This window comes from Sceloporus undulatus, unplaced genomic scaffold, assembly GCF_019175285.1.
Source record: "Sceloporus undulatus isolate JIND9_A2432 ecotype Alabama unplaced genomic scaffold, SceUnd_v1.1 scaffold_14, whole genome shotgun sequence".
Classification (NCBI taxonomy): Eukaryota; Metazoa; Chordata; class Lepidosauria; order Squamata; family Phrynosomatidae; genus Sceloporus; species Sceloporus undulatus.
The window spans coordinates 3,942,132-3,956,114 of NW_024802936.1; the positions used below are offsets into that span (position 1 = coordinate 3,942,132).

At 43.6% G+C, this 13,983-nt stretch overlaps 1 protein-coding gene across 1 annotated transcript in view; it reads right to left on the minus strand.

Annotated features, from left to right (window-relative positions):
• The window catches only part of LOC121917303 (laminin subunit alpha-1-like), a 124,148-nt gene extending 113,634 nt beyond the window's left edge, over positions 1-10,514 (minus strand). The window contains exon 1 of the mRNA XM_042443152.1: positions 10,303-10,514. Coding sequence (XP_042299086.1) covers positions 10,303-10,414 — 112 coding nt within the window. The 5' untranslated portion in view covers positions 10,415-10,514. The remainder of the gene's footprint in view (positions 1-10,302) is intronic.
• Positions 10,515-13,983: the final 3,469 nt, after the last annotated feature.

The following is a 13,983-nucleotide window of genomic DNA, read 5'->3' on the forward strand; positions in this document are numbered from 1 at the left end:
GTAATGAAATAAAATAAAAACAAGCAATAATAAAATTAATGAAATAAAATAAAAACAAGCAATAATAAAATTAATAAAATAAAACAAGCAATAATAAAAATTAATAAACTAAAACAAGCAATAATAAAAATTAATAAAATAAAATAAAAACAAGCAATAATAAAAATTAATAAAATAAAAAAATAAAAAGCAATAATAAAAATTAATAAAATGAAATAAAATAAGTATTTTATATTTCTAAAAATAATTTTAAAACCCCAAAAAACCAAGGCAGACCTAATGGCCACTGACTCAGCTTTCCTCCAACTGCTCCTCCTCCTCCTTCTCTGCCCCAATTCTGCCCTTCAAGGCACCCTTCCTCCTCCTCCTCAAGGCTATGGAATCCTGGGAACTGTAGCTCTGTGGACCATTGAGCCTCCTTTTGTCAAGAGAGCTCTGGTGCCACAAGAAACTACAATTCCCAGAATCCTATAGCACTGAGCCATGAATGTTTAGGGGGGGGGTCAAACTATTTCTGCAGCCTTTTGCTACCCCAAAGCCCTTCCTATTTACAAGCAAGGCAAAATCTCTTCCTTCCATTGAAAACCAACCCAAGTGGAGGGCTGATTGCTTCTTTCTCATTGGTCAGCTTCAGGAGAAATTTGCATATTACAAGTAAAGGTGTTTAGGGCCTCAAAAACGATCCTGTGATAAAGAATTACAAGAATACTGACGCGGTATACATTTAAAAGATGAGGCATTTAGACTCCCAGTGAAACATGAACGATTTATGTCCTTTTTTTTCCTCACTGTAAACTGGAAAGTACACTGGTGCCTCGGGATACGAAATGATCGGGTTACGAAATTTCCGGGATACGAAAAAGTTGGATTGGCAAAAACTGTTTCGGGTTACGAAATATTTTTCGGGTTACGAAATTCATTTCGGCGCGAAATTCAAATGCTGCAAAGTGCAGCTATAGGCTTTCCAGTGCTAACGGAAAGCCTTTTCGGGTTACGAAATTTTCGGGTTACGAAAGGAATGGCGGAACGAATTAATTTCGTAACCCGAGGCACCAGTGTAATGCCTTTTGCAAGACATATATACCAAGTGGGCTGGCAATAGCTCTGAGTGGCAGGTGTCCTGAAGACCTGCTCCCTAGGCTGAGCCAGGCAGGGAGGCAGGGAGGGTGGGACACAGCCACGGGGAGGGGTGGAGCTGCCTCCAGGGCCTCGCTGGGGGGGAGTCCCGGGGGCGGGGCCAAACTGGGGCGGGACCGTGTGGCCCCGCTCCAAACCGGGAAAGTCCTGTCCACAGGCGGGATATGGCAACCCTAAGTATAGCAAAGGCATCTATGAAATCAAGAGGCATGGCAACACATGTGACACGGGAGGGGAGTGACCACCTTCACTGACACCAAGTGGATCTCACAGAGTTGGAGACATGGGGAATATCACTAGGCACCCAATATTGGCTCCCTGCTCTTGCAGCATGGCAAGGGTAGGGAGCATTTTTCAGCCCAAAGACTGTGCTCTCTCCTGCATAACTTTCTAGCTCCCTGATATCAGCATTGGGATGTTATATATAGCAAAGGGTGCAGCAGGGTAGCAAAAGAACTGCAAGTTCTATCCAAAACTGGATGTTACCCTAAGTTCAGACATGAGAGGAAGCTAGTTTCTTGCTCCACTGCCAGTTATAGCAATCATTCATATTTCTCCTTTCCATCTTTTAAACAGAAGAAACTGTAAAAAAAAGTTATCCCCTTTTGCCTTTTGAAAAGTTAAATGTAAGCCACTTGAATCCATGGGTTAGGTGCATAGGATATAAATTAAGTAGATAACGTTGAGGACTGATTTCAGTATAGCAAGAAACAACAGTTTCGTGCTACATGTGTTAAACATGGAAAACCTTCAATTAGTTGATGAACAAGGCAGGGTCAAGACCAGATTTTGATACTTGTGTACTTGAAATTTTTAGAATATAATTTGAGTTTTCTGAGTAAATACTGTATAACATGAGGGGAAGCTAGTTTCTTGCTCCATTGCCAGTTATAGCAATCATTCCTGTTTCCCCTTTCCATCTTTGACACAGAAGAAACTATAAAAAAGTTCTCCTCTTTTGCCTTTCAACTAGCCACAGCTCCATGATAGATATTTACTCAGAAAACTCAAATTATATTCTAATAATTTCAAGTACACAAGTATCAAAATTTGGTCTTGACCTTGCCTTGTTCACTAACTAATGAATGTGTGCTGTGTTTAATACACATACCAATAAACCATTGTTTCTTGTTATACTGAAACCAGTCCTCAACATTACCTACTTAATTTATATCCTATGTGTTTACCCATGGATTCAAGTGGCTTACATTCAACTTTTTAAAATGTCAAAGATTAAAAAGGGATCACAATGTAAACAGCCCAGGGGATGGGTGATAAAAAAAGCCAAATAAAATTGGGGGGAAAGCCCACAAAATTATTGCCCTAGATGAGAGGATTATGAGTGGGCTAATGTTAAAATTAAATAATATCCCCCACAAAGCATAACAGCCAACATAGCAGCAGACTGATGACACATGATACAGTTATTCTGGTGAAGCTACATAGTCCCTAAGTCTGGCTAATGGAAGATGCCAGATGGAAGAAATAAAAGAAAGAGGCGGTATACCCCCACATTACAAAAGGAAGGAATGTATTGTAGTTCAAGGCTGAGCTAAGATTTCTACCAGATGCCCCTACGTTGCTAAAATTCATACAGTTTCAACAATATTAACAGCAAAGAGATTTCTGGGTCAAAGGTGGGGCAGATACAGCAGACTAGTGTTGGAACAGACTTAATGACTATCGACCATCAAAAAAACTCTTCTACTATATTTCAAACATTTGTGATTGCATTAAAAACATATTTTCTGGCTGGAATGAAGGAAAACTATATACTTCAGAATACATCACAGCTAATCTTGTAGAGTTATAGCACAATCAGCATTTTAAAGCAAAGCAGTGGCATTCTTACACTTCATTGCTTCTTTGTTTTCTATCGGGAAATATGCACCCACATAATGAAAAGCAGGAAATGCTAAACATCTTACCAATGTTAGTTTCTACGGTATTCTACTATATTCGTTTTGCATTCCACCAAACACTGCATAGTGAAAATGGCAAAGTGGCTGTTCTGTCCATAGATACAACCATGTTAATTTTGTTAATTTAATTTTAGAAGTAAAGTTATTTTGACTTTCAGAAACATAATGTATTTATCTGAATTTTCCTTACATGCTTGGGATTGCTTCTGGATTAGCATCTTTAGATAAAAAAAAAAAAGGAATGCTGAGTTCTGCAAACCCATTACCCTCAAAAGGATTTTGATATGCAGCAGTTCCAGTAATAGGCAAGCATACTTATCTTTAAAAAAGCAAAATTATGATCTTGTGCCCAATTTTTTTTTTAAATCGATTTTTTTCAGAAGTAAAATGAGAAGCTACAGTATTTGGTGACAATGACTTTGATTTTGCAGGCTACATGAGGGCTTTGATAGAAGCATTGTGTTCACTTGTTTCCTTCTCATGAATATATGACAATCACCTTAGAATTTCAGTGAAGGGCAGCTCTGCACACACACATATATGCACATGGAAAAGTTTTCTTACACTGAAATGAAATGGAAGAACATGAAACACACATGAAAGCCTACTAGATTTTATGTAAGTTTAAATATATAATTACCTATTTATACCTTGATACCTAGAACTTGTGCCTCTTTGGCTTCAACTCCATTACCAATGCACATAAAAGGATGAGGTTTGTAACTTCACACAGTTTCTATGTGTTTGAAGTCATTTCCATTTTATGGCAACTCTAGCCAAACTTATCACAGGGTTTTCTTTGCAGGATTTCTTCAGATGGTTGCCACTGCCTTCCATTGAAACTGAGAGAGTGTGACTTGCTCAAAGTCACCCAGTGGGTTTCCATGGCCAAGCAGGTATGTGAACTCTGTGGTCTCCAGTGTCCTAGTCCAACATGCAAACCACTGTGCCATACTGGCTTTCTAACATCACAGAGAGTCAGCAATTAAAACCATCCACATGAGATTTGCCATCATTGTCTAAACCTGGATGTAGATGTCACTGTATTGACTATTCAAAAGAATCCCTTAAGAAGCCTTGTGTGTTAAGTTGTTTTAATACTTTCTGAACAATTGTCTTCCTGTAGCTCTATCTAGAGTCAGTTTGAGAGTGACACAGAAAGAATACAAATGCAGAAAGGCTTGAGACCTGTACAGAATGAAAAAACAACTGCCTAGTGTGTCCTGTCCTTCACATGCCTTAGTAATAACTGAAACAAAATTTGAACATGTCACTGCCAAAGTTCACCACAAGGTGTGGGGCAAGAGGGAATGACTTAGTTCCCATTTGGGTATTAAGACAGATGGAGAACAGTGACATTGAGTTCTAGTTTTATGTTGCTGTCTGTCTTCAAGTATTTTTTAACATGGCAACCCTAAGATGAACCTACCATGGGGTTTTCTTGGTAAGATTTGTTCAGAGGTGCCTTTCCTTTGCCTTCCTCTGAAGCTGAGAGAGTGTGACTTACCCATGTGGTTTTCCATGACTGATCAGGGATACAAACCCTGTTCTTCCAGTGTCCTAATCCAGCATTCAAACAACTGCACCACATGTGCTCTCTACTTCCCCTTTCCAAAGACTAAATACAAAAGCAGACCACAAGGACACAGTTCATCCAAATGCCAGACTTTCAAAGGCCTATCTTCTTTTTAAAGTTTTCCTTTACACATCTGTTACATGTAAAGCAAACAAATACAAATATAACCCCTGATATAAATGAAAGCAGGCTTTGAATAGTTTTAAAATTATAACAAGTGGAACATGTTATTTACTTGCCCGGGGGGGGGGGGGGGGACCGTATAATTTTTTTTTTTTTTTTTAGTTTGGCCACCCTACATAAGTATCTGAAGGGTAGAATATAAATAAAATTAATAAAATGTATTATTATTAATTGAAATTCTCAATCCATTTCTAAAAATGATGAATAAGCAGCATTTATATGGGCAGTAACCAGAGACTATTGTGAGAGCCAAAGGGATTCTGGCAGCTTTTCAGAGCTCTGGTGGTAATGTCTGGAAGGTTTCCAGTACTATCACACCCAAGTATGTCACAATATATGCTAGACAACTTTCTAGGTCTTCACTGACACTGTCCAAACAGTGTAAAAATAACTTTATTTTCATTTTAAATGTACAGAATCACTAATAGTATAAGCCCATGAAAATGACACATGATATGCCTTTCAAAGTGCAAATCTTCCAAGATTTCATTCTCATTTTGAACCAATTAGCAAAGGAGTAGATACAATTTCCATATGTTAACTTACAGGCTATTCTTTCATTGTACGAAGAAAGCTCACAGACAACACAGGAGGGGAAAACCCAACAACTTTTAAATGCTATTACTCCAAGATAACATGTCGCTCTCCTAGGTTTCAGAAGTATGCATAATATATGTGTGGTACACACACACACAATTGTCTTCCCTGTTGCTTAGAATGGCAATACTGTATTTGTTTTCCATCTGTTCTGCTCTGCTGTGTTTTACTCTTTCACCCCATTTGTAGCACTACCCAGCAGATTGCTCCAGTGACCTGGAGGCTCCAGGGAAATTCTCCAGTAGGCTAACCTGCCACTGGCAAAACTAAAAGGATCTGGTTCATAGGTTACTTCAACTAACCGTCTTGCATATTTAATTGCCTGTATTGACTCACATGAGCAATGTAACTCTGGAAACTAGGGTGGTGGGGGTGAGGAGCTCTATGCATACTGACCTTCCATTTTAAATGAGTTTGTTATTCTAGGTTTAAGCAGCATGTGTCACCTAACATATGAATACAGATAGCATAACACAACAGTTTTAGTAAGAACATGGCAGTATCATACACATTCATGTGTAATCCTTATTGAACTCATTGGTTTCAGTGAGACCTACTTCCAAATAGGTACATTTATTAGGGACATTTATGGTATATCCAAGTCTTTCCTCCAATGAGTGGACTTGACTCTCATTCTCTACACTTTATCCTTAACTACCATGCTCTTGTGGGTAGCCAAAAGTGACAAACTGAAGACAGTATTGTGAAGTCAAAGGCTTTCATGGCCAGCATCCATAGATTTTTGTGGGTTTTTTCGGGCTATGTGGCCATGTTCCCTTCTGAAACTCTTCTAGAACATGGCCACATAGCTCAAAAACCCACAAAAATCTATGAACACAGTATTACCTAAATGTCTTGAATGAGCCTGAATGAACAACCGAATCTGGGGCCCTTTCAACTGCACAATGATAGCACAATGATTCCATGGGTGCATCCTGTGGAATTCTGGGATTTTCAGTTTGGTGACACATTACAGCTCTATGACAGAGAGTTTTAAATGTGTGTGTGGCTTTAACGTTTCCTGTCAATTACTCCTCCCAAAACTGTAAATCTGAGATCCTAAAAGATGTTGTCATGGCCACATAAAGTACACTAAGTGGAAAAGAGCAGATTTTGCCTCCATAAAAGATGCATGTAACACATCATACGTTCAAGTCTGACTACAAACCTGCTCTACTTTAGTCAGAATTCTAATTCTGGTCCAAATATTCAGCCAGAAATTTCTCATATGGCATACACATGTTGCATTGTTGCGGTTTTAAATATGTTTCTAGTCATCACGACAGCAGAATATATTAACAAATGCTCCCAAGTTCTGTTTCTCTCACTCAGTAATCCCAAACAGTAATAGATGCTACTATCCCCATGGATGGCTGACTACACACTTGCTTCTGTGCCACAAAAAAAAGCTTGATGAAATGCATCCTTCCCCTGAGATGCCTTGGTTCACGTGCACCATTAGTCTGGGATGCAGCAGCCCTTTTTGAAGCTTGCATGTGAGTGCCAACTCCTATCTATCTAATCCTCAAAAGTGGATAGAGGCAACAACCTTTTTTTAAAAAATGGTGTGATCAGCATCTTCCAGAGAGACAATAGCTGGAGAGCCCCTGCAGCAGTAGTCCTGAATGCCAGGCTCAGCCTAGCCAGAAAGAAAAGGACAGTTTGAGGGAGGGAGGGATAAGGCTGTGACTAAGGCTGTGAATGTGGCTGTTTCTCCTTGTTAGAAGACAATGGAGAAGGCTTTGCAAAGAGCCCTTTCCTCTTCATCCACTCCCCTCAGCAATAATCATGTGTCAATGGGGAAGGGCAACAACAGCATCAAATGATTTCAGAACTTTGTGTCTGTGTGTGGAGATCAAGACAGTTATTTATACATAAAATGGGTACAAAGGAAAGCAAGGAATCTGGAGGGGAGTCTCAGATGATTTGGTTCCCCCCTTCACTTCAAAGCATTCCCCAACCCACCCCAAGTTTCAGCTTCCACAAAACAAGTGGGCGGCCCCTTTACCCTCAAAGGCAAAAGCAGTTCTCCCCTTCACTGCCAGCAGAAGATGAAAGAAAAGGACAGGCAGGGAAGGGAAAGGAAGGGAAGGGGGGAGAGTTATAAATTGCAAACAGAAAAGAGTGGGGGAACCTAAGAAAGCCAGGGGAGAGGAGGAGACTGGAGAGGTGAAGAAAGGCCAAGATGAATAAGGATCAGTGCAACCGTTGGGACCAAGAAAGAGGAATTGTCCCACCTCCGAACCCCACCATGGAAAGAAAATAATCCAAGACACTTAAACTGCATCTGCTGTTGTGTGTCTTCAAGTCGTTTCCCACTTATGGCGACCCTATCATGAGGTTTTCTAGTTCAGGGGAGGTTTGCCCTTCCATTCCACTGAGGATGAGAGACTGTGACTTGCCCTAGGTCACCCAGTGGGTTTCATGGCCGAACCCTGGTCTCCAAAGTCAAAGCCCAACACTCAACCCACTAGGCCACAATGGCTGCTGTGGCTCCATCTACACTGTCACAATTATGCAGTTTAAAAGGACTGTCACTCCAGCCTAAGGAACCCTGGAATCTGTCATTTCACCAGGTCTTCTCTACCCAAGAGTTCAAAGCTATAGCCCTGTTAGTCTGCAGAATCAGTATGTAGAGAGATCTTGTAGCACCTTTGAGACTAAGGAGTTTATCCCGTGAATATCCTGGGGAAAAAATCACGTAATTATGTGTAACAGTTTCACACAACGTCACACAAAACCCGCCATTAAAAAGGTCACAAAGAAGCATTAATGTTCATCTTTTTACTTTTGGGATTTCAGTGACAATACATTTCCAATATCACTTTATTTGCGCAATTGTGTGTGATATTACTTGCCTTTTCTGCTTCATTTGCAGGATGCTTTAAATGCACTTTAATCTCTCTTTAATGCCCAAATCAGCCCCAGTGTGACAAACCTGTAACTTAAAGGAAGATGTTGGCAGCATGAGCTTTCGTTGCCTTCGCTCTACTTCCTATGCCTTTGAGGAAGTTGAGTGAAGTCTACGAAATCTCATGCCACCAGTTTCTTTATCTACCCAAGAGTGTTGGTGAGGCCTCTGAGTTTATCAGGGGGGGGGGGGGGGGAATGTGGAGTTTAAACAGTGGTTAACTTTGAAAATTGCGCAACTGATATTAAAACATGATTGAAATGAGATGAACACAAGAGCCATTATCCCATGAACAACCAGGGAATAAACAGGCAATAAACAGCAAAAAGTCATTCACAGGAAAACCCTGTCAATGATTTGCTGTTATTTCTTGCCCGGTCATCCTCAGGATGATGGCACTTTAATCATATTTTACCTTGACATCGTGTGAAAACCATTAGCACAGTTGGGGGAATTATCACAGGTTATTAATGGGATAATAGAACTTTGAACATGGCGTCGTGTGAAAACCATTAGTGCAGTTGCAGGATTATCTTGGGGTAATCACTGTTTATACTGCCAGTTGCCCCCCATGTGAGGAACCCCCTCCCAATACTACAAATCCTAGAATTCTGGAGGAGTGGTTTGACTCTGAAGAGCAGGGTTTGGCCATGAAACCCACTGGGTGACCTTGGACAAGTCACACACTCTCAGCCTCAGGGGAAGGCAGGAGCTTCTGCTGCTGAGGACAGAACTGGCTCACGATGCCACCATGAGCAACCAAGGAGTAACCCTTGAGTAAGTAACACCTCGTTGGCTGACAGGGAGTCCCCTGTCCCACAGAGAGAGAGAGACTGGAGTGACGTGGGACCACCATCCCACATCCATTCCCAAGTGCTCAGAAGAGGAAGAGGCCACCTCCTCCCTCACCTTTGCCTCTTTTGCACCCCGTCCTCCTTTTCCAAGACCCTTGTCCTCCATTCCAGCCTTCTGTCCAGAAGGAATCCCCAATCCTCCTCCCTTTTGAGCAGGACTCACAGAAACATGGTGGTTTGAGTGTTTTTGAGTGTTGGGCAATGACTCTGGAGACCAGGGTTTGAATCCCAGCTCGGCCATGGAAACCCACTGAGTGACCTTGGGTGAGTCACAGACTCTCAGCCTCAGGGGAAGGCCATGGCAAAACCTCTTCTGAACCAATCTTGCTCTCTGATAGGTTGGCCTTAGGGTCGACCTAAGTTGGAAACGACTTGAAGACACACAACAGCAACAACAAAGAGAAGCATGGATTTCCACAAGTGTTTTCTTTTTTAAGCTTTTCTTGGGTCATCATGTCACTCCATTTTTTCTTGAATGTCCCACAAAGAAAAATGGAGAGACATGACCCAAGAAAACCTTTTAAAAAAAGACTTGTGGGAATGGAAACCCATGCTTGTCAGGGGACAGATGCCCTCACCGCAAAGGAAAAGGAGAAGGCACCGCAAACATGTAGGACATTCCAGGACCAAGATGGAGGACCTGCCACCCTAAAAGCACCAAACACTCCTAGAAATAGCAACCCCTGATCAAAATGGAGGACGCTTTGGGAATCCCTCCTAAACAGAAGGGTGGAAGAGAGGACAAGTCTGGGGATAAGGAGGACAACTGGTCACCTTGGTCCTTCTCAAAACGGAAGACACTTTGGGAATTCCTCCTGGAGAGGAGACTGGAATGGAGGACAGGTCCAGAGGAAAGGAGGACGCCTGGTCACCCTAATTCTGCTCCAAATGGAAGAGACTGGCAATTCCCAGTGGCCAGGAGGCTGCAATGGAGGGCAGGTCCCTGGAAAAGGAGGACCCCTGGCCACCCTGTGCCTTGTCCTCCTTTGGGGCTGAGGACAGCTGCCCCCCCCCCAAACTCCCAGAAGAGCCACTGCCTAAAATGGAGGACCTCTTTCCCACCCTAAACAAAAGCCCTGCTGCAAAGGGAGGAGGTTTGGGGGGGCAGTGTCTCTCCCTCACCTCGAAGCTGGCCTTCCGACGAGGAGGAGAAGAGCAGCAGCAGCAGGAGGAGGAGGAGGAGGAGGAGGGAAGCCTGCCGGGGTCCGGAGCAGCGTCCAGGGGGGCCCTGCATCTTCTCCCCTGAGAGAGAGAGAGACAGAGAAGGGAGCAGAGGAGGCAGAGGCTGCGCAGGTGGAGGAGAGCAGAGCAAGGCGGGAAGCCAGTCCTGACTGTGGCCGCCTCCTCTTTCTCTTCCTCCTGGGAGAAAGCCCACCCCCCCCGAAGCCCCTTCCTCCTCCTCCTCCTCCCTCGGCCGCCCAGGGACCTCCCTTCCCAGCCTCGGCAAAGGGAGCAAGGGTCTGGCGGGAACCATTCCTAACCAAGGATAGGGGAGTTAGGGCTTGGAGGCACCCCTCATTCCCCTTTGGGACCCCAAGAGGGGCACCCAAAGTCCAAGGGGATCCTTGGGGCACCCCCGAGACCCTCTGCCAGCCCCAGGCTCCTTGGCCCAGCCCCACCTTCTCCCTGCCAACTGGGCTCCAGGCGGGGGCCGAGAGGCGCCTCCAATGGGGCTGGGGGCCGAGGGGGCTGATGTAGGGGCCAGGGAGGGAAGAGGGGCTCCCCAAGGAAACAGGAGCCCCTCTGGGAGCCTGGGGTGCCTTGAGGGCCTTCCCAACTTGTGGCCACCCTAAGAGGACCCTAGCACTGGGTGGTCTGTCTTGGCAGGTTTGTCCTGGCTATCCTCTGAGGCTGAGAGAGTGTGCCTTGCCCAGGGGCACCCAGTGGGTTCCCATGGCCAAGCAAGGATTCCAGTCCTGGTCTCTAGAGTCGCAGTCCAATGCTTAAACCACTATACCATTCTCTCTCTCTCTCTCCCTCTCCCTCTCCCTCTCCCTTTCTCTGTAACACACAAACACACCTTGGCTACTGAGTTACATATATGTAACTAAGTAATGTGCCCTGGCCTGAGCCACTCACCCCACATTTAGTCTCCAGAGTCATAGTCCAACACACACACACACCCCTACATCTATGTATGTGTGTGTGTGTGTGTCTTCAGGTCTTCAGGCTCATCGTCCAATGACTAAACCACTACACTCTCTCTCTCTCTCTATATATATATATATATAATATTGTATTGTGTGCATGTCACACTGCTGTAAGCCGCCCTGATCTTCTTGGAAGGGCGGGATAGAAATAAAGATTTTATTTATTATTTATTATATATATATATATATACAGAGAGAGAGAGAGAGAGAGATACACAGAGAGAGACACCATGGCTACTGAGTTACATATATGTGTCCTGGCCTGACCTACTCACCCCAGATTAGGTCTCCACAGTCATAGTCCAACATTCAAATCCATCTTAAATCTCATGTGTGTCTTTTAAAAAATAATGCCACATATACAGACTTTCTTCCATATGAGATCCCTATCCTGGGATATCTGATGTTATTGCAGGAGAGTCCACTGCCTAAAACAGTTTAAATCAGTATGCAAAGGGATCTTGTAGCACCTTTGAGACTAAAGTCTGGAAAGGAAGTTGCAGCATAAGCTTTTTGTAGGTTTGGTCTACTATCTCAGATGCATGGAGTGAACTGATGCATCTGAGGAAATAGACCAAGTCTACAAAAGCTTATTCTACAACGTCTTTCCCATGTTAAGGTGCTACAAAATCCTTTTGCATACTGATATACCAGACTACCCTGACTATATATCTGAATTTCAATCAGTGGTTCTCAGCTGGTGGTCATCTAGATATTTTGAACTTCAACTCCCAGTATCCCCAGCAGTTGGCCATGCTGTTTGGAGCTCTGGGGAACTGAAGCTCAAAACAACTGGAAGACAAAGCTTAAGAACAACTGGTTTAGATGATGCTCTCCTTGTCCTAAATCAGGATTTTTCCTACATAGACGGTTTATTCCTGAAAAAAATGAACACACTGAGAAAACCGATTTAGTGGAATATAACCTGGTGTATTTCATGTACTGCCACAGCAGCTTCTTCCACCATAGAGCTTCCTTTGAGCTGGAATTCAGATCCAGAACTTGTTTTCTGTGCAAAAGCTAAATGCCTGGAAGATGTGAAGTACATACTAGAAACTGGTTCTCTGAACATGTGCAAAGTTGGGAAGGTGAATATTTATAGAATTTATTGAAAACCAAGGGCCAGTTCTTATGCATCTCTTTTGTATCAGGTAACTGCTAAAATCAATAGTCGTACATAGAGTAGACCCACTGAATCGGCTTATAAGTCTAGTCTTAGTATGTTTCTAAGAGTAAGTCAACATTTACATAAGTAGCAAAATTGTTTTTACTTACTTATATGAAGACTGTTTGTTCAGAATGAAGTGAAAATTGTTTTCCACACAGAAGGTAATGCAAAGTACAATATACATTTGGTTTGCATGCTATATGTACACCACGGCTTGCCTCCTCAGCCTTAAATCCAAATGTTAGTTCCCAACTAGAGCTGGCCCACAGAATCAGTGAGAAACTGATATATTTTCATTTGTGTAAGTTGCACTGATTCCACACGTCTACTCTAGTTGTGAAGAAACCAGCATGAGGTAGTAATCTGAGTGTTGAACTAGGACTCTCGGTTTGACTCCTTGCTCAGCCATGGAAACCCAGTCTGTGACCTTGAGCAAGTCACACACTCTCAGCCTTAGAGGAAGGCAAAGGCAACCCTCTCCCAAACAAATATTCTCTGGAAAACTCCCTGATAGCGTTGCCATAAATATGAGTCACCTTGAAGGCACATAACAGCAAACTCTAGTTGGAACTACCAATTGGTTTTAGGCCAGTGATTGCATGCATCCACCCTATGGTGCACTTTAAATATCACATAATTAATACATCTCTAAGTGAGGGTCAGTTTCCATCCAAATTAAAATTAGCAGTGGTTAAACCCCTGCTAAAGAAGCCCTCCTTAGACCCCCTGCTCCATAATAATTATAGACCCATCTCGCTGCTACCTTTTTTGGGGAAGGTGATCGAGAGAGCAGTCGCCTTCCAGCTTCAGTCGATCTTGGACGACACCGATTTTCTGGACCCATTTCAAACCGGCTTCCGGGCGGGCTATGGGGTTGAGACTGCCATGGTCGCCTTAGTTGATGATCTCCGTCTGGGCATGGACAGGGGGAGCGTGTCTCTGTTGGTGCTTTTGGACATGTCAGCGGCCTTCGATACCATCGACCATGGTATCCTTCTGGGACGCCTGAGGGAGTTGGGAATTGGGGGCACTGCTTTGCAGTGGTTCCGTTCCTACCTCTCGGGCAGATCCCAGATGGTGGAGCTGGGGGACTGTCGCTCCGATAGGAGGGCCCTTATATCTGGTGTCCCTCAAGGAGCGATTTTGTCCCCTATGCTATTCAACATTTACATGAAGCCACTGGGAGAGATCATCCGGAGACATGGGGCGCGGTGTTATCAGTACGCTGATGACACCCAGATAATTTTCTCTATGTCTCCGACTGATGCAGTAACTAAGGATGGCATCTCTCCTCTAGATGCCTGCTTGGCGTCGGTAATGGGCTGGATGAGGGAGAACAAACTCAGCGTGAATCCAGGGAAAACGGAAGTACTGGTGATAGGTTCCCCGGTTTCGGGTGGCGAGATCTGTCACCCGGTCCTGAATGGGGTCACGCTCCCCCTGAAGGACTCGGTGCGCAGCTTGGGAGTGCTCCTTGATTCGTCG